The 21,952-nt window shown below is 48.3% G+C and overlaps 9 protein-coding genes across 9 annotated transcripts; 5 read left to right on the top strand and 4 right to left on the bottom strand.

Annotated features, from left to right (window-relative positions):
* The first annotated feature begins 876 nt into the window (after positions 1 to 876).
* BDV27DRAFT_127824 (putative MFS phosphate transporter) lies at positions 877 to 3,803 on the top strand. The gene is made up of 3 exons (XM_032066854.1): positions 877 to 1,755; positions 1,821 to 1,988; positions 2,055 to 3,803. Exons 1-3 carry the CDS (start codon positions 1,439 to 1,441, stop codon positions 3,571 to 3,573), a joined length of 2,004 nt encoding a protein of 667 aa, XP_031927972.1. The 5' UTR covers positions 877 to 1,438; the 3' UTR covers positions 3,574 to 3,803.
* Positions 3,804 to 4,120: 317 nt separating this feature from the next.
* Positions 4,121 to 5,230, top strand: BDV27DRAFT_144945 (RCC1 domain-containing protein; the record flags this gene model as incomplete). Its single annotated transcript, XM_032070337.1, has 1 exon — positions 4,121 to 5,230. The coding sequence occupies one exon, from the start codon at positions 4,121 to 4,123 to the stop codon at positions 5,228 to 5,230; it is 1,110 nt and encodes a 369-aa protein (XP_031927971.1).
* A 124-nt stretch (positions 5,231 to 5,354) lies between these two features.
* Positions 5,355 to 7,032, bottom strand: BDV27DRAFT_157461 (putative DNA repair protein rad9; the record flags this gene model as incomplete). Its single annotated transcript, XM_032072509.1, has 7 exons — positions 5,355 to 5,381; positions 5,429 to 5,545; positions 5,596 to 6,170; positions 6,223 to 6,438; positions 6,507 to 6,636; positions 6,693 to 6,851; positions 6,919 to 7,032. 7 exons carry the CDS (start codon positions 7,030 to 7,032, stop codon positions 5,355 to 5,357), a joined length of 1,338 nt encoding a protein of 445 aa, XP_031927970.1.
* A 265-nt stretch (positions 7,033 to 7,297) lies between these two features.
* Positions 7,298 to 9,183, top strand: BDV27DRAFT_144942 (uncharacterized protein; the record flags this gene model as incomplete). Its single annotated transcript, XM_032070336.1, has 6 exons — positions 7,298 to 7,506; positions 7,574 to 7,698; positions 7,839 to 8,037; positions 8,095 to 8,111; positions 8,181 to 8,996; positions 9,128 to 9,183. 6 exons carry the CDS (start codon positions 7,298 to 7,300, stop codon positions 9,181 to 9,183), a joined length of 1,422 nt encoding a protein of 473 aa, XP_031927969.1.
* A 793-nt stretch (positions 9,184 to 9,976) lies between these two features.
* On the bottom strand, positions 9,977 to 12,839 carry BDV27DRAFT_144941 (FMN-binding negative transcriptional regulator; the record flags this gene model as incomplete). The annotated part of the gene is made up of 2 exons (XM_032070335.1): positions 9,977 to 11,440; positions 12,114 to 12,839. The coding sequence occupies 2 exons, from the start codon at positions 12,837 to 12,839 to the stop codon at positions 9,977 to 9,979; spliced, it is 2,190 nt and encodes a 729-aa protein (XP_031927968.1).
* Positions 12,840 to 13,693: 854 nt separating this feature from the next.
* On the top strand, positions 13,694 to 14,546 carry BDV27DRAFT_144940 (type 1 glutamine amidotransferase; the record flags this gene model as incomplete). Its single annotated transcript, XM_032070334.1, has 3 exons — positions 13,694 to 14,062; positions 14,131 to 14,205; positions 14,262 to 14,546. The coding sequence occupies 3 exons, from the start codon at positions 13,694 to 13,696 to the stop codon at positions 14,544 to 14,546; spliced, it is 729 nt and encodes a 242-aa protein (XP_031927967.1).
* Positions 14,547 to 15,351: 805 nt separating this feature from the next.
* Positions 15,352 to 16,421, top strand: BDV27DRAFT_127816 (uncharacterized protein). The gene is made up of 2 exons (XM_032066853.1): positions 15,352 to 15,975; positions 16,113 to 16,421. The coding sequence occupies exons 1-2, from the start codon at positions 15,723 to 15,725 to the stop codon at positions 16,232 to 16,234; spliced, it is 375 nt and encodes a 124-aa protein (XP_031927966.1). The 5' UTR covers positions 15,352 to 15,722; the 3' UTR covers positions 16,235 to 16,421.
* A 286-nt stretch (positions 16,422 to 16,707) lies between these two features.
* Positions 16,708 to 18,595, bottom strand: BDV27DRAFT_172075 (serine hydrolase domain-containing protein; the record flags this gene model as incomplete). Its single annotated transcript, XM_032075762.1, has 7 exons — positions 18,346 to 18,595; positions 18,059 to 18,283; positions 17,916 to 17,964; positions 17,724 to 17,832; positions 17,566 to 17,646; positions 16,969 to 17,490; positions 16,708 to 16,866 (listed from the first exon to the last, which is right to left on the bottom strand). Exons 1-7 carry the CDS (start codon positions 18,449 to 18,451, stop codon positions 16,708 to 16,710), a joined length of 1,251 nt encoding a protein of 416 aa, XP_031927965.1. The 5' UTR covers positions 18,452 to 18,595.
* Positions 18,596 to 19,772: 1,177 nt separating this feature from the next.
* On the bottom strand, positions 19,773 to 21,916 carry BDV27DRAFT_110113 (DEAD-box ATP-dependent RNA helicase DBP2). The gene is made up of 4 exons (XM_032064502.1): positions 21,730 to 21,916; positions 21,313 to 21,518; positions 20,281 to 21,249; positions 19,773 to 20,223 (listed from the first exon to the last, which is right to left on the bottom strand). The coding sequence occupies exons 1-4, from the start codon at positions 21,774 to 21,776 to the stop codon at positions 19,952 to 19,954; spliced, it is 1,494 nt and encodes a 497-aa protein (XP_031927964.1). The 5' UTR covers positions 21,777 to 21,916; the 3' UTR covers positions 19,773 to 19,951.
* Between the last annotated feature and the right edge of the window lie 36 nt (positions 21,917 to 21,952).

The following is a 21,952-nucleotide window of genomic DNA, read 5'->3' as shown; positions in this document are numbered from 1 at the left end:
GGAGGAGACTTTGGTTTTTGGTGGTGTGACCATCGCTAGAATAGGCAGAAGACGGCACACGAGCAGATACTAGTTTGGGAAACTCCCTTTACGTTGCTCAAGATCGGGATAGTTGTTGTACAAGTGTACGTACATGCAGTCGTAGTCCTCGACCATTATACGTGATGCAAGGGTAACGACGGGCACGGGATCGTGCACGGATAATCTGCGTGTCTCAAACCGTACCGAGGAGTAAAAAGAGGTGCCTAATAATATCAATTAACTCAATCAACGGAAATTAGATCATATTGTCAGGTACTGCTCTGTGGAATAAGCTCCTATGACTATGACATATCCAATCCACCGAGGGCAGAGCACGGATACCGTTGAACATCCAGGGAACTGACGATGGGTCTCAGGCGCATCCATAATTATCATTATCACCAGACTAATTTCCCCTCTTGGAGGTCAGAAGTCGTGCCGGATGCCGGAGAAAACAGAGAAAGTATTAGATGACCGACAGTCTCAGTGGGCGCGTGCAATGGGAGGGAGAATGATTGGCGGAAGGGAAAACTGGGGGGAAAACTTCATGCAGAAGGCGGTGGTGGGGGATCTGCTGGATTCTGCCACCACGTGCATCAATCATTGGACGATGGCGGAAGTTGATCCACGGAGTCTAAATGTAAAAAAGAAGAAAAAGAAGCTCCGCCTTCCGCGCTTGTAACGTGGTTCCGCCATTTTCCACTGTACAGGTTTAGTGGCTTTTTACGGATTTTTTACTTTTTTACTTTTTTTTATTACTTTTTTATTACTTTATTTTATTTACTTTTTTTTTTTCTTCCTTCTTTGCCAATTCCGGTTCAAAAAAGTCCTCCCCCAAAACGAAAAGAGAAAAACGTGCCCTAAAGGGAACCAGTCATTAATAATTACCCACATCCACACACACACTCATTCACTCACTCCACCCCACGGGCGAACGTCGGTTCTAGGCAATGTCATCCACTAGGAAAGCTCCGGTTTTGCTATTGGCCTTGATGGGCCCTTCCTTCTCGGACCAGGCGAAACTCTACTAAGTGTGGATGGTCCGCTGAATTTCCACTGACAAGACGACTGTCGCTCTTGGCCCGGCGTGGATCCTCGCCACTACTCTGGATCTAACCAGACCTGCATTGGCTTATCACAAACCGCCATTCGGCCATGTGCCTGGGTCCCGAAGGCGGGCTGGTGGAGGGTTGCCTCTGCCCAGAGAAATTTCGGGTGCTCTTGTCCGTTTGCATATAAGTTAACCTCGCGCCTGTCCGACTTGGCCTGCATCGTGTGTCAACGCCTCACCACGGTCATCTTCATTTCCTTAGGGGTACCAAGAGTGCTTAACCAGCTCTCCAACCTCTCATCTCGCAGGCCAAGAGCAACCATTGCCATAGTCGCTTCCTGCCCAGCTTCACCTCTCGACGACTAGATGGCCGACTTTGGACCTCGTGCCCCCCATGGGCCCGATATGTCGGGGAGTCACAATCCTCTTGAGGACATGGATCATCACGAGAAGGGTGCTTTCGACGCGTTGATTCGCCCCGATGACAGCTATACCCCAGACGGTACCTACTGGGCCGATTTGCCCATGTTCCAGAAGCTCAAGTTCGTGAGCTCCTACGATGCGAAGGAAGCCAAGCGCGAACTAAGCGGCATCTGGGAAATGACCAAGCAAGATCCCTTGTCGCCGATCTCCTATTACTTTCGGAACATGGTGCTTCCCGGTGCTGGTCTAGGTCTAGAGGGGTAAGTAACTTTCTCCATCGCGAACGCCTCAGAACTGGTCGGACGCTAACTCATGAGCGCTCTAGTTACGTGCTCTTCTCCATCGGAAACGTCAAGCCCCTCTTCCAGGCCGCCTTCAAGTCGTGCTGGAAGGACCATGAAATTTGCAATGCACAATGGCTTAACGCCATCGACTACCTCGAAATTATCGGTATCATTGTGGGTCAGATCTTAGTCGGTGTCATCGGTGATTGGTATGCACCTCTCTTCTATTGGATGCTTATGATTGGTCGGAAATGGATTTTCTAACCGGGTTTTAGGCTTGGTCGTCGTTGGGGTCTGATTCAGGATGCTACCATCATGTTTATCGGTTTGATCATGCTTACCGCTGCTTGGGGTGTGACCCAGAATGGCTGGGTGATCTGCTACGCTTGGTCGCTGTTCTTCTACGGTATTGGTGTTGGTGGTGAATATCCCATGACCGCAACCAGTGGTATGGAAAATGCCGTTGGCTCTGGAAAAGTCTCGACCAAGGAGGACCGTCTTCATCGTGGTAGGAAGGTCACCAGCGCTTTCTTGATGCAAGGCTGGGGTCAGTTCTTCAACCAGGTTATTCTCATCATCTTGCTGCTCTGCTTCCACCATGGCAGCGGTAACCCTCCTTACTCGTCTGTGTCCGCTCAATGGGTGTACCGTATCTCCTTCGCCATTCCTGCGGCGGGTACTTTGTGGCTGGTCTACTACCGTGCCTACCATATGAAGGCTGCTAGCAAGCAGTTGGCGGCGGCCAAGAAGAAGGCATCCGTCACCGGTTATGATTTCAACTCTCTTGCACTGACCTTCAAGTACTTTGGACCCCGTATCCTGGCGACTGCTGGTGGTTGGTTCGCCAACGATGTGTTTTTCTACGGCAACAAGCTCTTCCAGTCGGAATTCATCTCGGTTATCAGCCCCTCCTCCAAGTCGATCATGCCAACCTGGCTGTGGAACTTGTGCAACGTGGGTGTCTCGCTGGTCGGCTACTATCTCGCCTCGTTCCTGATCGACAACAAGCTCTATGGCCGCAAGTGGATGCAGATGGTCGGTTTCCTGATGTGCTTCGTCCTCTTCGTCGTTCCCGCCTTTCACTACAAGTACTACACCTCGCCGGAGCACATTAAGGAGTTCCAAACCATGTACTTCCTGAGTTCCTTCTTCAACCAGTTTGGCCCTAACTCGGTCACCTTCCTGGTCGCCGCCGAGGTCTTCCCAACTCCTATTCGTGCCACCGCCCACGGTCTCTCTGCTGCCGCCGGTAAGGCTGGTGCCCTTTTGGCGTCGGTTTTGTACAACTACATCGACACGCAAACCAAGTTCTACGTGGTTCCCTGGTTCGGTCTTGCGGGCATGGTTCTGACCTTCGTTTTCCTCCCCGACACCACTGGCCTGGATCTTAAGGAACAGGAGCGTCGCTGGCAGTACCTCCGTGACGGCCGTGAGCACGAGTACCACGGCCCTGCTGTCCACCCGAAGCACTTGTCTCTCTGGGAACGCTTGATGGGCAAGGGCAAACTCTATGATGCCGATGCCGATTACAAGCAGAAGGTTGAGGAGTACCGTGCCGAATGGGAGTCTGCCATGGCTGCTCGTATCTCCGAGAAAGAGAAGGGTGAAGAGCTCGCTATGGATACCGACGAGAGCCTCTTGGAAGGACACGTTCATGCATACTTCCATCGGACTAGCCCCATGTTCCGTCCGATGGAGCAGAATGCGAAGTCGGATAACTTCGCCCTGCCTCCCGCGGCCCACGAAGATGACTCGACCGCGTCTTTCAACGAAAAGTCTGAAAAATCCACCTAATTGCTTTTATACCCATTTGCTGAGTTTCCTTTGACTGTTTTGGGATGTGGCATGTTCTTCAGCATGAAATCCTCTCGTCTCTTTACCTGTATAGCTTAATTTCTCTTCTTTTGTGATGTTGTTGAATCGGTCGACGAGAGCAATGTGCATTGAGTGCTGTGAATACCCGCGTATATAGTATAGACTTGCCTAATGTTGCATACCCCAATCAATAGCGTGCTGGATCATCATCGTTATCTTCCTAATAAATCTCCGACGTAGTCTCCGATTCATAAAGCTTAATATTCTCCGCCCCAAGTACCTTCAGATCAGGTGACCGTTCAACGGCGATCGATTCCACACCACAAACAGTAGGCGGTATCCCAAAAATATACTCAAAACAACTACTTCTCAGACAAGAAACCCCACCATACCATCATAGAATGTACTGACATTGTGCACCTTCTCTCTGGATATCAAAATCAATGAAAGTACACCATCTAGACACATAAACACATTTCAACATAAACTCAGCCCACCTCAGCGGCTCCCACAACCGCATAAAACCATGCCCCTCTACGCCTTTGGATCCAATGGATCCGGCCAATTAGGCATCGGGCACGACGAAGACGTTTCAATACCCACTAAATGTTTATTTGAAGGCTCAGAACCAGATATTTTACAATTAGCTGAAGGAAAATCAATCAATTACATTCGTCGCATAGCAGCAGGTGGAAACCATACCCTTCTTCTATTCTCCGATGGAACCGTGTACGCAGCGGGGTGTAACGACGATGGGAGATGTGGTGTTGAGCCCGGAGATTCCTTGATGAGATTCCGGAGGGTCGTTGTTCGGGATGATGGGAGTGGGCAGTCTTGCAAGACGTTCAGGGACGTTTCGGCGTGTTGGGAGGGGACTTTCCTTGTTGCTGCCGAGGGAGATAGGGTGTTTGTGCTTGGGTCTGGGCCGAAGGGGGAATTGGGGCTTGGGGAGGGGTTGGTGCGGGCTACTGAGCCTGTGCCAGTTAAGGGTTTCCCGCCGTCTGGGACAGAGGTTGTGAGTGTTGCGAGTGGGATGGGACATACGGTTGTTGTGTTGTCGGATGGAGAGGTGTATGGGTGGGGTGCGGCGAGGAAGGGGCAGCTTGGGGAGGCGGCGAAGAGGAAGAAGATTGTTTGGGAGCCGGTTAGGGTTGAGGGGGTGCCGTTTCGGGCGATGGGTGCAGCTTGTGGGCGCGAGTTTACGGTTGTTACGGGGGATAGGACCAAGGGTGAGTTTGTGATCTTGGGCTCCGCGGATAATAGGTGGAATGTTTTGTCTGATGTGCCTCCCGCTTTGGGGGCGTATCGTGGTATCTGGGCTAGTTGGCATGGTGTCTATGTACAGCAGGATGGGGGTGTTTTGGCTTGGGGGCGGAATGATCGTGGTCAGCTTCCGCCGGTGGATTTGCCGACTGTGAGGGAGTTGGCGGTGGGAAGTGAGCATGCTCTTGCTTTGCTTGAGGGTGGCACGGTTGTGGCGTTTGGTTGGGGGGAGCATGGGAATTGTGGGCCTGTTGCTGATGAACAGGGGAATGTGAAGCAGAAGTATGCTTTGATTCCTCTTCCTATGGAAGAGGAGTCCCTTGTAGTCGGTGTTGGGGCCGGTTGTGCGACTAGCTGGGTTATCATGTCGTGACCTGCGCATGGTCTCGCAGGGAGAGGAAGTAGATCTGTTTACTTGATTTCGGGTACTGGATGATGGGCCATGGCTGGCGGCCTTCATCCAGCCAACATGTAATTGGAGAAAGAGTCTAATACCCTCAGTCGAAGAGACCAAGACCGTGAAGCTATGGAATGTCAGCGCGGTTCTTGTGGCGGAGCGGGACCGTCTTACCTGTGATATACGTTGCGTCGGGGGGATACCCATATCTTCGTCATGGCTTGTGTCTTGGTGAGGCATGCTGGGCTCATTATCTCGCAAGCGGGGGGCGAGACTCTCGTCGAATGTCTGCTAGCTTTGATCAGCAATGCGCCTGGGCAGATCGGTTCTATTTGCCATACATGATCGCCAGTTGCATCCCAGCCAAGTCTGTCTTCGGCTTCTTCTTCCTCTTCGTCGTTCGGTACATCCCATTGCCTGTCGTCATCTGCTGGTACGAACAGGCTGTCGAATTGGATGGATGCAGGGGGCGGCCGCTGGCTTTGGGTGTTCGTCTCTGTGCCACGAACGGAAGCTCCAGGAGTCCCGGTGAGCGGACGAATAGATCGGGCGCGGGGTGGAGGCATATGGTTCGTATTGGAAGTAACGTTCGCTCGACTGACACTGACTGGAGCAGGCGTCTGCCTTGCCGACAATTCTGGCGCACGGGATGAATCTGGAATATCGCTATTGGCGTCTCCTGTTGTCATCAGAGTAAATTCAGTCTTCACGCCCCCGAAATCGTACGCAAGCTGCAAGGGCCGCGTTGGGCGTGTGTATCGAGCTGTGATTGTTGAATGTGCAGACTCAGCATGCGCTATTACCGCCTTGAAGTCTTTTAAGGTGATGGCAATGTGGAGATTGTCTTCCGCTAGGAAATATTCAAAGTCCTTTTTGTCGATAGCCACTGATGTATGAACCGGCTTCTTGAGAATCTCTGTGGGACGTTAATCAGAGCACTGCTATAAAGGCTAATGAATGAACCAGACCTTTTCCATCTGTGATCTTCGTAGTAAAGCTAGTGAAAACCGCCTTGCCGTTTTCAGAGTAAATGTCTAGCTGCTCTGCAGAGGGGCTGAAATGATCTGTTATCTCTCTTAGAAATCTAGGTTCTATGCTCCACTGATTTGTCGTTTTCGTCCTGTCAAAGACGGCATGGTTAACCGTAGTAGGCTCATAAGTGAGCTTATAGGACTTGATGACCCCTAAAAGGAATGTCAGTGAACCCATAGAAAGACGGCCTTTACCCTGATGATTTCATTTGGTTACTTACCAAGTCCACATATCATCTTAATGGCCAGTCTGCATTCGGTTTGATCCAGGTGCTCATGCAACTCAACTTCGCAGCGTTCAACTGCGGTATCCTTATCTCTGGTTCTCCCCTTGAAGACCGAGAGCAATGCCTTCAGAATGTCAGTGTCAAGAGCATCACTAAATGCAACTCCCCAGAGGTTCTCACCTTGATATACAGTTGACAGCAGAATCTATCGGGGCGGCCAGTCCTAGATGCTCTACTACCCCGTGGCATGTCAAAGGAGTAGGACTCAAAGAAGGTGTCCGCCTCAAGGACAAAGGCGGCATACGCTGTTTTAGTAGAATTGAGCACACTCAGACGAAGCTGGACTCTTCGGTTAGTTAAGATGTACTTGAAAGATACATGACCCTACAAGTCCGGGGGGACTAACCAGATCGAACTCGGCCTCGATGGCTACCGTCTCATGGAACTTGGCAAGGCACATCAGTGCATCGTGCAGCTGGTACAGCGCCTCGGGGGCGAGAGAAAATGATAAAGCGGCCATATCTCTTCAGTGGTGATATTCTACCTGGATTTGCCAGCCTCTATACCTGCCACTGGTATCAGATAAGAACTAGTAAAAAGACCAAAAGTTCTGGACTCGGACCAGTTGCATGAAATCCAAACACGAACGCGAGCTTACATAAGCGACACAGCATTCCTGGGCTCAACCTTACAAGATTAAATACAAGTTCTGATAGTGAGAAGCATTGGGCCGATCATCGCTGTTGACTGATCGTTTTATGTCAAGATGACCTTCGCGTTATTCAATGATTTTCTCTACATCATTTTCCAAATTCTCGGAGATCAGTACGACTACAACAGCCGGTCTTGAAGATGTAGAGAATGCTGCGATTCGCAAATGGGCTGCCATGTGGCGCTCCATAACGCTGTCTGTCTTGGAGCATACGTATTTGCCTTATTATAGTTATATTCACTATCTGGACCTGGAAGGCCTATGGCACCTTCTTTGTGATCTGTACACTGACAATAATAAGGGGTTGGTTAGCTGTGTCACTCGGCGACGATTCTCTGACGATGTATAGAGCATTCTTTACCCCGGAGATTGATGACTATTTGTCTCCTGCATATTGGATGAAAGGAAACAGGTGGCTCCGTTCCTCTGCCAAATCATTTGATAAAGACTTTGTTCTGTTGACAATCGGCTCGGGTCAGTTTCCCCTTGTCTTGATAAGCCTGCGTTATTCACTCTCTAATTCTATAATAGTTATGTGTACCGCGCTGAGCTAATAGTAGTAAAGCAATCATCAAAGAGTCAACGTCGGTAAGGGCAATGTCCTGCAATGGTAGGTTATATCATTACAACACATCGCACTAGGAGGCACCTAACTGGATATCAAGTGCAACCCTCCGAGCTAGCTGAATTCCTTCAACAATTACCCTCTCTCCAAACACTAAGTGTCTCGTCCGGCGCCTCTCTTACGGATCATGTGAGAGACACGATCCGAAACCATTGCCCCGACCTTAAACAACTCACAATACACTCATGGTATGGTCCTGTACAATGCCTCTAGCCCAGTACTGCTTACGAGCATTCCACTACTAGGGATGGTGAACAGCCTAGTAATGCAGAAGCGGACTCGGAAAATTTTCTAAATGGGCTGCGACCTAACACTCTGGCGTATCTCTAAGTATCCAGCCATTCCCACCTAGGACCCCGCATGATTAGGGCCCTGGGCTCACATTGGAACTCACTAAGAGAACTCAAGCTGGCTTATCTCGGGATCACAGCAATCAACGAGTTGCTCTCACTAACCGTACCACCAGCTTTAAAGGTCTTAGTATTAGAAAATACTATAAATGTGGGCTACATTGAAGCATGCTCCCAACTGACACCCCGAGTCGCGGGTTGGATAAGCAGCTGTAAAGCCCTACAGCAACTCGAGCTCAAACAATTCATGGACGACGAACTTATACTCGCACAAGCCCTCCTCGAGAAGAGCCTCCGTCTATCCAGCCTCTCATTAGCAGGCTACAGTATACGAAATGCCAGTCTCTTCCACGAGGCCCTGCACCACCAGCCATCACTACAAAATCTGTATCTGAAAGGCGAAGGAAGCGACAAACCCGAGCACAACAAATCCCTGTTTCAGGCTATCAGCCAACTAAACAATCTCCGCGATCTAGAGCTCGAAGGCGTATCGGACGGTTTCACCACCGACGACGTAATAGCACTAACACCCCTCTTCCCCAATCTCGAACGACTCAGTATCGGCGGCAAATATTTCCGCGACGACATATGGAATGCATTCCTCTGTCTCCCTAAGCTCAAAAGCCTCCTCATCCTCGGCCGCAGTGAATTCAAAGCCAAGGGCGTTCTTGACTTCATCGGCCAGCTAGGACCCGGAAACAGAGGTTTCAGTTTGTCCATCTTAAAATCGACGATCGACACGAATATCCACGAGTTTGCCGAGGCTTATATTCGTGATGCCCTGATATCTAAACTCGGTGGATACTTCGATTTTGCCCTGGAAGACCCATGTGGGTACCAAATTTTTTTTTTCCTTTTCTCTTTTCCCCTTCTTCTTTGTCTCTACCATACTAGATCCTGATCCTGATCTACTGATGATCTCTTCCAGAAGAGGAATTTGAGACGGAATCCGAGATAGAATCCGAGGACGATATTTCCGAATGAATATTCGTGACGGGTGGACAGCTATAGTACCTAGGACTAAGACCTTAGATCAAGACTTGTTTTTTTTTTCTTTATTCTATTACGTCAATAAGTACTACTGCGTACAATACCTTTGCTTCCGTGGAGAATCGTACGATTCCAGAAACTGAGCGAAATGTAGCCACTTAATCCGAAAAGGTCACCGTTGGGACTGGAGAAACTCCACATTTTTATGGGGTTGTAAGCTGTACCCCATACACTATTGTATTTTAACATTTCATGGCGCTTGGCGAAGGAGTACCGGCTTGTTTAGCAGGTTTTAGTTTCTATGACCCACTGGGGGGGGTTAGAAATAAGGTGGCTGGGAGTGAGGGTAATTTATTTGTTGAAGATTGATGACGATGTCGTAGGGCTGGTGGAGTTTGTGGAAGTTGATGGTGACTATATCTTAGTGTTTTAAATTATCGCCAGTTTTATAACCTATATTCGAGGAAGTTATATAATGCTAATAGATGTTTCTTATTAAACGAATGATTACCTATCCATATTTAAAATAATTGAAATACCTAATTACCTGGAAAGAGTAGCTATAATTGAACAAATAGTCTATAACGAAATGCATTACTCCATAGGACCCCCGCAACCAGCGCTGAAGAACTAGAATTTTGGAAAGAGCTATGCATCTGCTCGCACAGAATCAGGCTCGTAGCCCGGCTGACGTGTGAACTGTGGAAATGTTCAAGATTGAAAAAATTATTGTATAAACGTAGCCTGAGTGAGGTTGTGGTATTGATTATCGAACCTGGATATAGATCTAAATACCAAAAGTAATGCATTCCTCGAAGAGACAGTTGCGAATTTGGCATCTGCCATGAAACAAGAGACTATTGATGAATTGGCTGTTGTAGGCCGTGACCTTCGGGTGTCCACCACCATCGTCCACCGGCTGCGTAACAGCAAACACATCTCGACCGACCATCCTCTGTTGATTGATCGCTTTGACGACACTCAAGGTCTGATAAACCGGGAAAGCTCCTTCTTCTGTTGGCTGCAGATCCTGCAGCGTTTGTAGCCAGGTTTGGATCTCCAAGCCGACAGAGAGACTCTGGCATCGAAGAATCCCCGCCAGTAATAAACCCGAGAACCCAATTGTATAACTGTTTCGGGTGAGAGACGTCCGCATCTCTGCACCTTGCGCAATCTGTACTAATGTCTGCACCCAAAGCTCCGCTTTGTAGCATTCATCTTCGTGGCCTGGAGTGGTTTGATTGTATAGTTCTCGCAAGAGACTTGTACACTGCATTATACGCGCTACTATGTAGTAGGCGTAGTTTAGCGCTGCGTCGTGAGATTGGAAATGGATTGCCGTGCCTCTCGTACCATTGGGTTCGTAAATAGGCTGCTCAGATGGTGGAAGGTGCAACAGCCACTCGTCTAATTTCGTAGCCTCTTGGCACAGGAGAGAAACGCATTCAGCGTAGCCCTGGCTATTTTCATGTTCAACCTCTTCTTCGGACGCTACTTTCCTAAAATGTTGGAGCACGGCTTTAAAGTTCAGTCGATGTGATTCACACATGATGCTTAGTACCTTGACACGTCGTTCGTGGACTGTACGGGGTACTTCTTTCAGTGAGATGGGCAAGGGAATCGACGGTAACTGCTGATGTATATCCAGCGAGCTGAAATAGGCACGAGCCCACCACACAACGTACCGAGTCTGCATCCATGATGTGAGGAGGGGCTTGATGGTCACGTCTCCGGCTCCTCCACGCCACCCAACAAGGAGATTCATCATCCCTTGCACATGGCAATAAAAGCCCTGAAAATTGCCCATTGCCGACTCTAGGTGAGCGAATAGAACAAGGACAATAAAAACAACTGTGGCATCATGGAAATAGTCGGCTACTTTCATTGTGGTCAGTTTCCTGATTGCCGATGAGTAGTACAGATGACTTCTTGTTTGATGAGTGAGACTGGGACTCAATGGTCCCGTCAGTCCAGTTGAAGATGTTTTGCGTTCACTGTAGAGACGGCTGGTGTTACAAGAGGATAGAGCTAGGATAGCGTCGTTGAGGATAGGATAACCCGCGGTCAACAGAGTGGCAGAATGGAACATTGGGTGCAAGGCTGGTAAGCAGCAATCCTCCCAATACGTAGAGTAGAAGACATCTCTCTCAGTTGTTTGCAATGATTTAACTATATCATAGCCCCCTATCCGGGGCTCATCTTGCTCAGCTTGGATAGAAAGTCTCTCGTTCCCTGCCAACCTTGGCTTCCTCTCTGTCGACGGAGTGCCATATGAGGATAATAGCCTTTTTGTATTCTGCGCAGTTATGATCTGGAACTTGAGCACGGGTTGAACATATTCACAGCACTTGTCCAGTCTTGCGCAGGTTCCACATGTTGGCTTCTGCTCATCACACTTTATGCAATGTTAGCGCCGTAATAATCGCAATTCTATGCAGCAATTCAACCTTTGTTCTTCGGTTGCGACAGCTTTTACAGCCATTGCGCGAACGTATAATGTTTGTCTTTCTCGGTCTAGGAGGTGCAGGCTTGTACATATGGTAGAATAATTCTGGTGGTGTGTTTTCTGATGCTCTCGGAATACATGAGTCAGTTGATGATGGACGTAATTATTTTATCCGGTAACCCCAAAGCTAATCCTGATTAGGAAGAACTGTAGAATGTGCTTCCAAAAGAGAAGCTAGAACGGTAAATGGCCAAATCACGAGGTGCTTATTTAATATTAGACATGCTATAATGATAGTGGATATAATCAAAGTTATACTGGACAATCTGACCATACCCTCTTTTCAACAAGACTCCTAAACTTATACATCAAAGTCCTTCAGTAGCCGACAACTTCGTAAAGCCAACTAGTACCCTTCTTTCGCAGCTTTCAACTTCTCCTTCTTCTTCTCATCATGCATCTCCCCTCGCTCCTTGACCAACGTTGAGATAGCCTCTCCAGTTTCCCCTCCCAGGTTTGCAAATCCCCTAACCACCCCATCCCGATCCCCCCGTCTCATCTCCTGACTCATCTTAAACTTGCCCTCAATCTTGCCAATCTCAATCTTGATCCCCACGATATTCCTCTGCATCAACTCAATATACCGCTCCGGCGCATCAGCAACCTTCCACGGCTGTGGCCTATCCCCACCCGTAAACCCCATAATCGTTCTCTCACATTGCTCCGACAAATCATGCATCTGTTTCATCAGGAACGACCCTGCCTCCGGAGTCTTGGAGTCGTAGTAGAGAGACAACTTCCCATAGATCTGAACTGCGGAGTAGTTCCAGGTCGGTACGACTTTGCCGGTGTCCGGCTTGGTCTCCGTGTAGTATTTGGGAGTCACGTAGTGATGGTGCTGTCCATTGAAGATTACCAGGACATCCTCGTCAAGGGATAGAACACCTGGTGACTTGCCGTCGACTGCCTCGAGCATGGCCTTCACTTGGGGGTTCTGCTTCGCGATGTGGGCGCAAAGTTGGGGGGTGGATGATTTGTTGTCTCCTGTGCCGGGGAGGTCAAGCACAAATGGGACATGGGTGCATTGTAGGAAGTCCTGTGAGGAGGAGTTGATGCCTGTGATGAGAATTCCTAGGGGGTTCTCTTGGATGAATTTAAGAAGGACGTCCGTGTCGGATTCTGCGTGTACACTGGGAAGGAACATGATTAGATGATTTAGATCTCGAGGGGATCTATTCGAGAATGAATGGGAACGAAGAGTCAAAATCTTGGAAAATGAGACGGGTTTATATAGTTACTGCTGACAGTTTTTAGTCACTGTTTTTCAATCCATTTCTGAGTTGGCCAGACATAGTCAGAGACTAGAGCATGATAGAGGCGGCAAATCGAGTCATAGAAGCGGATCCAAAATCTCTCGCCAGAGAGTCAACAAATTCAGATGGCTGACCCATCATTGTCACAGGCCTGATGTTTCTTTTTGTCGACAGTCTACCGGATATGAGAAGAAGACTCCATTATGACTTGGTATTACTTTTCATGCTGATGATGGAGATTCCGATTCCTGATTGCCAAGGTATACATCGGCTATCCTCATTGGCTCATCGTTCCTGATCACCATATCCGGTAATTTGTGGGGCTTGTCTAGGCATATGATTGGAGAACTGGAAATCCACTTCGGAACCTATTCACTAAATCTGGATTAGCGCAACATATACCTAGTAGCGAAAAGCGATAACTACCAACCAACTATGGTCTTTCATCGCACGGTTCAGAGTAGGTCTCAAGTAAAAAATTCCAGGGCTAACAGTGCATGGATGAAATTCTTCGCCTCTGGTGGATTTATCTTACCATAAACAGTGTGCAATTGCGATGCCCCATCGGCATGAACAATCTGGCTCTATTCCACCCAATGCAGAATCGAATAGAAGACAACATGAGAGAGCAGAGAAATGATCTATATAAGCATGCATAAGAGCCCATCTAAGCACTCAAACAAGAAAATCGAACAGATTCAAGTCTCTGACCCATTTATACTTAATCCAAAAACCATCCAGCACAATGAGCAGCCCAGAACCACTGCATATCGCTGTCCTCGTCAACACGCCCCCTAATAACGAGTTCTGGAATGACGTGCGCAAGTCATATCATGCTGCCTTTCGAGGTGTTGCACCCGACGCCCAGATTGACATGTATGACCCTGTCTTCCAAGGCAACTTCCCTGATCCCCAAGTATACGACCTGATCGTCCTGAGCGGAGGCAAAGCGGATGCCTCCTCTTCTGAGCCCTGGGTTCTGGGCGTGCTAGATTTCCTGCGTGAGACAGCGCGGGAATCACCCAAGACCAAGATCCTCGGTATCTGCTGGGGTCACCAGGCTATCTCAAGGGCGTTCGGTGGAGAGGTGCGAGCTGTGCCTACGGGTCCAATTGTAAGTACATTCATCTGGTTACTAACTCACCAGAGAGAACCATAAATCTCATACTCGTTCTATTCTAGGCTGGCCTTGAAGACGTGAAGTTGACAGAAGCCGGGAAGAAATTCTTTGCTTGCGCCCCAGACATTAACTCTTATGTGCGTCTTTCGTTGATCTCCCTTCCGTCGACTTTCCTGTTAACGAACCCCTCCAGAGCCTGCCAGAGTTTCATGTACGGGAGGTAGCAAAACCTGGATTAGGATTTATTCACTTGGCTGAAAACCATGAAATGTTTGTGAATCAAGAAAATACGGTCTTGTCGTTCCAAGCACATCCAGAGGTCGAGGCCGCACTCGCCAAAAAGTTATTGTTGGAAGAGGACGATGTTTACAATGGCAATCTTTCTCAGCAGAAACTAGAGGGTCATTTGAAAAAACTCGATCAGCCAACGGATGGGGTTGAGGTGCTGAGACGGGTAATTGAATGGGTGAAGGAGTGAAGCACGATTGCGATGTCAATTTGGAGATGGAATAACGGCTTTTTAAGAAACAGTATTATCTCAGGTTCCGTTGTAGAGAAATATACAAAATAGTCATTCTATATTGGAATGTGTATGAGGGTAAAGGCAATACATCTGGTGAGGAAACATCAACAAGTGATGGGAAATACAAGTATTGGTCTTTGTTAACGTCCAACCAAGTAGCGGAGATATCCCAAAGATAGATTTACCAGCAAAGATTCCAATTAGCCAATACTGACATAATGAATCAATATTCTGATATAAATAGCAGGATATAGAATGTGAGACCTCATTTGAGGCTTTCAGAGGGTCAGGCGCCCCGTCTTTCGTTGACGACCGAAGTCTAGAACTTGAGGCGCGCCACGTACAATGTGGAGATAATCTACCGAGCTCCAATTATTCAATCCCCAGGCTATAAATATAGAAAGTTGTCTCTCCTGGTAAGTCCCGTGGCTCATCATGGACTGAAGACAGTGGAGTAAACACTCGGCACCAAGTATGCGCTAGGGAAAGACCCTGAATAGCAACTAATGTCTCCCTACGTGACCGTGCATATCAAGAAGCTTGCCAGCAAAGCTTGGGTCTATAGCACTCTAGCTCTGCAAGATCACACTATCGATCGAGTCACATCGTAGTAGTTATGCACACGGATGAGGCGGAGTAAGTGAAACATGCGTCTGCGCCCGCATAAAATCTGTCCACACATACATTACAGTAAGTACTACTACTATTTATTGATACGGGCCGTCAGATTTTAGGGAATCATGCACTGCCTTCTAGTGTACAAGAATAGAACCAACACTCCACTACATTCTCCATGTAGATCTACACAGTACAGACTACAGTTGGACTATCCACTCCAAACCCATTTATAAACCAAGTTTTATCCCGAGGAAAAATAAACCAGTCTTTCCAGTCTTCAGTCTGACGATCATTCACACCGCTACCCCACAAACTAAACTATTTTAACCAACCTCTCCCCCCCAAACCCCAACCCCAACCACATTGATTTATTTACTTTACTATTTAATAACCACCACCTCCTCGTCCTCCTCCACCACCACCACCACAACCACAACCACAAACCCATAACTCCAGAACAATTACCACAAAACAATTCACCATAAATCTATCACCACAAAAACAACCCTCAAAATGCTCTTCACTACCATCCTTGCCTCCACCATTGCCCTGGGAATGGGCGTCTCCGCAGCTCCCACAGCCAGTCCCTCTCCCAACCCCAACTACCGCTACGTCCAGCTGCGCGTCTACGGCGCACCCGGCTGTTCGGAACTAAACCAGGGCGAGTTGGGAGTGTACGGCGACAGTCTTAACAAGTGCCAGACCTTCAACGACAACACCATCAAGTCTGTGCGCTTCGAAGCCAAGTATCAGGACAGCTGTACTGGTAAGTTATCCCAGCATCTCTCTCTCTCTCTCTCTCTCTCTCTCTCTCTCTCTTCTTTTTTCCTCCTTTCCCTTTTTCTTCGTTTTATTATTTCAAAACAGTATCTATTGTGGCAACACAAACTAACATAATCCCAGTGGCTCTCTACGATGACGTCACCTGCCAAACTAATCGCCGCGAAGTCCAGGTTGAGACCTGCCTTTCCGGTGACGACTCTGAACAGTTCCGCAGCTATATTGTCCAGTGTCCTGGTGTCTAAGTCAGGGATCTGGACTTGCGTGTGCTCTCTCTCTCTCTCTTTTTTAAATCGCTTTATGTGAACGTTATGAGAAGATGTCTTGGCGAGGTGGTTACGATTGGTATTTGATATGATATTATGTACAGCGTGTATCTAGTCTTATAATAACTTATATATAATTATATAATTATGATTATGATTTATGGGATTTTGCTTGTCTTTGAAGCTCTTAGAGGTATATTAATACCACTATGTGGAAATAAAAATTGGCATGCGTGGTTAGAAAATTGAATCATTTTGATCGTTTGGTCGATTTAGTCCTCCCTACGGCAGTCTACATCTACGAGACGGTCAAAATGAAAATTTAACCCTAGTCGAAACGTTGGAGAAACGTATGTGTTCTCATTTCTTGCGCAGCGTCATATGGTTACAGAAAATGTAGAACAATTGGTGTTTTCCAACGAAACAAAATATCCATGAGAGACGTCCATCTTCTATAGCTTCACGTCAACTTTCATAGGAACTGCACTCTCTTCCAACGCTGCATAAAGACTCTCTTCTAAATCAATAAGAAGACTAGTGATAGCAGCATCTCCCAGTGGCATAACTTGCGTAAATAACGTGGCTGCGATGCCCGTTTGCCGATCGATCCACTACAGTCAATGCAATATGAATTAGTAAATTTATCCCCATACTCAACATGTAGACTGATTGCAAAGTCTCAACAACAATTCACTATTGACTTGAACACTTACCCAGTGCAAATTCGGCAGCCCACTCCAGTTAACCGTGCCAGCTCGTCTCCGGCCAGCAATATCCTTCAATGTAATTGTTCCGGCGAGCGAATGATCCGCCTGCTGGGTATCCCTAGCGTCCCTAATTCCTAACACCCGCCTCATTTGAGCCCCAAGTGGTCGCGGCATTGCTTCCCGAGATGCATCACTAAGCTGTGGCCGCAGTAGAATATCGACACTTTCCCGGGTGAGTAGTGGATATCCACCGCCCAGAAGCGCAGAAAGTAATTTGACAAAATCCATCGGCGTGCTGAAGAGCCCAATACCCCCGAGATCATCTTGCGCTGGCTGTTTGAGAATAATAGGCCCCGACTTCAGAGACTTGGTGCCCTGGCCCACGCTCACGCGATATCCCATTCCCATTTGTGGGGGGAGAGTCTCGCGGTACAGTTCTGGGTGGAATGTGGTTGATCTGGCTCCAAGCTTAGACCAGATATGCGTCTGCATGTAATCCTCGAGTGTGGAATTTGTCAGGCATTCAATCTGTGTATGGTTAATCTCTCAGTGGATGTGGATGCGGCGACGAGATTTATACTGGGAGGTTAGAGGGAGGCTTACCACTCGACCAGCCCAATCTAAACCTGCCCCATATCCCCAGGAGGTGTCGGGCTCAAAAAGTAGAGGATGTTGGTAGCCGGCCTGTCGAGATAGATTGCAGGTAGATTAGCTAGAGATGTTTTACACCACCTCGGGTTACAAAGTTAAGAGGGACTTGCCATGCTACCACAAAAGGTGTGTGCTGTTCGACCCTGGGATTTAGACCATTTTTGCAGGAGTGGTGACGAGCTGTCATACACAAAGCCAGCTGTATGACACAGGAGATTCCTACATGGATAATATCATTTTAAGATTCACTCCATAAAACCCTGCAATGGTCATTTCTACTTGTTATAGGGGGCAATGCTCACCGGAGAGTTATCTTTCCTTGAACGGGCTTCAGATGTAGCTGGTTCAACTCTGATGAGAGGCCCTTATCTGCAAATTGAGAACATGAGATTAGCGATTGGGTGAATATAATAGTTCTATGTAAATTATACACACACACACACACCGTTTCTGATGTCTTCTAATATTTGTATATCTCGGAGCTCGGGGACTATTGCTCGCACGTCGTCTTCAAGTGATACAATGCCTCGCTCCACAAGCTGCATTACAGCCACTGCGGTCACAAGCTTTGTCATGGAGGCAATCCAGTACAGGAAATTGGTTTGCAAAGCAGGTGCCCTTTCATCATCAAGGTTTGCTTTGCCGGCAGCACGATGATAGATGATATTCCCTGGTAATAACCATCAGACTGGACATAAAAATGCAATACGTAAATCCCAAAGAACGCAGTACCTGAACTGTCAATTGCGATGAAAACGGCGCCATGCACTGACCCGGTCAAGGGGTCTGTGAACTGGTCCAGGATCTTGTCCACTTTGTCCATTGCTTTCTGTTGCATTCAACAATCAAACCAACTTAGATATTCAAATCGGAACCGGACAACTTCACGGAATAGCTCAATTTCATTGTATAGTGTTGATTATGAGAAGGACAAAACATATTGTAATCTAGGGTAGCCGAGGTTGTATCGCTTAGAATCGAGAGAGCAGGACCGAGGATGTGGGGTTAACCGGGCAGACATTGAAGTCTCTCTCTTGCTGCATTGTTTTGGTAATACACAATATGTCGGACCGGGTCATTCTCTAAATTTCCGACAAAGGATTTACTAGAGTAGTAGTGGAGGACAACAGGGGAACAATACTAAGTACCTATACTGGATGCCATATATCCTGTTTCTCGATACGACCACCTCTGACCCTCAACAACTGTTGTCGACAAGCAATACATGCCTTTGGTACGAGCAAGGAAGGACAACGCAAGTCAAGCGTATATTTGACGAGTCATAAACAGATAAATACATTGCATGAGACTAGACTATCTAACCTCAGCTCTTCTCAATATGCGCTAGGAGATACACAACTTTTTTTTAAGATACGTAAGGGCAAAGAAACCAGAATTAACCCGTATCCGTATGAGTTCAGAGGAACCTGTAAACGGAGAAGCGAAGGAAAACAAAAAACCGCATAATAGTCTATCGTGACTTCAACGAACGCCGCCCGTAAAGAGTTACAATGGATACCGAATGCGAAGGAAAGCAAGATCTACCGATGCGACAATGGGAATACAAGCTCAATGACTGAACTGGGCATTACGAGCAGTTTTACCAACGGCGGTTGCCTCCAAGGGGAGCGGCATTGGAAGCAGTGTAGTTGCCTCCACGGCCACGGCCACCACCACGGCCACCCCAGCGACCATAGCCGCCACGGCCGCCGCCGCCGCCACCACCGCTGTAGCGAACCATCTCGGCGAGACGGGGGTCAATCTGCTGCTTAGCCTCAGTAAGGATAGTGACCAAGTCACGAGCCTGCTTAGAGTCTGTTGCAAGAGAACGTTAGCACTGCCACCTCAGGGGATGTGGTCAGGAGAGCACGTCAAGACTTACTGTCAGTGGTGAAGAAAGTGATGGCGGTACCCTTGGCACCGGCACGACCAGTTCGACCAATACGGTGAACATAGTCTTCCGAGTTGTTGGGGTAGTCATAGTTCAGCACATGAGTAATGTCGCGAACATCTTCAAACAGAAACTTATGTTAGCAAACAGAGCATTAGTCAAAATAGCAAGGTGGCCTATGAGCCCTTTATCAGTCGTGTGAGACTTGATGCATCACTCTCTCTCGGACTTTTCAAATCAAGATCCGTTGCGGGTTAGGTCCCTGGGCTGGTAAAAATCGCGGTCCTGGAGCAACCTTGGAATGCAGCTTGAACGTGTCGGAACAAGAAGAAACCCCGTCTCTCGACCAACGAGGTTCAGAGAAGAGATGGAGAATCAGAACAGAAGAAATAATACGTCTGCTACACTGCACTGTGAGTCCAAGGTCCTCCTGGCATGAGAACCAATTCAGGAGACCCGACAAAGCCTGGACGAGTCATATACGCCAACAAACGTTGGAAGAGAGTTAAGCACCGTGCCATGGTCACACAACCTCAATACGGGTGAGGGTGCTTTCAAGGAAGGAAGGGGGAAAGGGGATGGGGAGGGGGTAAATCGCAATTTCATCATACCGATACCACGGGAAGCCACATCAGTGGCCACCATGATTGGGCTCTTGCCCGTCTTGAACTCGTTCAAGACCCAATCTCTTTCTTGTTGCTGCTTGTCACCGTGAATAGCTGTTCCAAGAAAGTTAGCTAAGAGTTCGATTGGAGCAGTTGAAAAGGCAAACATACAAAGTGCTGGCCATCCGTCCTGACGGAGGAAGCGAGTAATTTCGTCGGCGATACGCTTAGTACCGGTGAAAATGAGACACTTGTTGCCACGGTTCTCCATAATCTTCTCGAGGTGCTTGATCATCTTATCGCGCTTCTCAAAGTCTGAAACGACCTCCACGATTTGCGTGATACGGTGGTTAGCGGACAAATCCATGGAACCGATGTTGACTTGAATGTAATCGTTGAGGAAATCCGAAGCAAGCTGACGAACTTCCTTGGGCCACGTGGCGGACCACATGCAAGTCTGACGGTCAGGGCGAATTTGAGAGATAATCTTGCGGATCTGTGGCTCGAAACCCATGTCCAGCATGCGGTCGGCCTCGTCAAGAACAAGGTAAGTGACACGGCGGAGGTTGGTGCGGCCGGCCTCGAGCATGTCAATGAGACGACCGGGAGTAGCAATGCAGACCTCGACACCGCGACTCAAGTCACGGATCTGGGGGCCCTTAGGGACACCACCGTACACACAGGTGTTGCGAATGCGAGACGACTTTCCGAACTTGGTGATTTCGGTCTGGATCTGGACTGCCAGTTCACGGGTAGGGGCGAGGACGAGAACAATCGGGCCGTCACCAGGAGCAAGAAGGGGCTGGGCATTGATGTGGACAATAGCAGGAAGACAGTAGGACAGAGTCTTTCCGGAACCGGTCTCGGCAATACCAACAACGTCACGACCAGAAAGAGCCATGGGCCATCCCTGAGACTGAATGGCGGTAGGGCGTTCGAAACCCTGAGCCTTAACCTCGCTCAACACGTATTGGGGGAAGCCAGCCTCGTCGAAGGTCTCGACGGGACGAGGGATGTTCCTTCCTTGCACAGACATCTCAAACTTCTTACGGAAATCATCAACATCGCGCTGAGACCGGTTGGCGACATCGGGGTGCTCCTTGTAGAAAGACTTCTCAAACTTAGGCAAAGAATCCAGATCTGAGATAAAAGGTTAGCATCAAATATCCTGACGAATACGCGTTGCAAAGCAATAACACTTACCCCATTCTTGCTTCTTCAAGCCAGCGCCGAGGTTGGACATCCGGTCACCACCACCGCCGCCACCACCACCTCTTCCGCCATAGCCGCCGCCGTAGCCACCACCGCCGTAACCACCTCCATAGCCACCACTACCACCACCACTACCAGAGTAGCCGTTGGAGTTAGAGTAGCCATTCGAGTATCCACCACTACCGCCGTTTCTGGAGCTAAATGACGGAAACCCACGTTAGCATACGCAAATCACTGGTCAAAGGAATAATCCAAAGCAAAGGACATGAGTTAGACCTCCATATGTCAGGCCTTGTGACTGGGCAGTAAAGACGGTGCGATGACTATAACACCAGCGCAAGACTGACAGATAGGGCAGGTTCCAACACCACCTCACATTAGATAATTTCCCTGGGTAGAATCACTCACCGGTAGGAGTCGCGCTGGTCGCGCTGATAGCCACCGTTGTAAGACATTATGCGGTCCTTTTTTTTTTGGCGGGTATGAGATGAAAAAACAAACAGACTCAAAAGAATGAGGTTGTATGAAGGAAGGGGATGTTAAACAGCCTCTTCCAGAATAAAGACCGAGGGTAAAGGACTAAAGAATGTCCAAGAAAAAGAAAACAAGGATGAGGAGGAAGGGGGATAGA

This window comes from Aspergillus caelatus (assembly GCF_009193585.1).
Source record: "Aspergillus caelatus strain CBS 763.97 unplaced genomic scaffold BDV27scaffold_80, whole genome shotgun sequence".
In the NCBI taxonomy this organism is placed as follows: Eukaryota; Fungi; Ascomycota; class Eurotiomycetes; order Eurotiales; family Aspergillaceae; genus Aspergillus; species Aspergillus caelatus.
The sequence above is the reverse complement of the archived record's forward strand: the minus strand, read 5'-3'. Positions and strand labels throughout refer to the sequence as shown.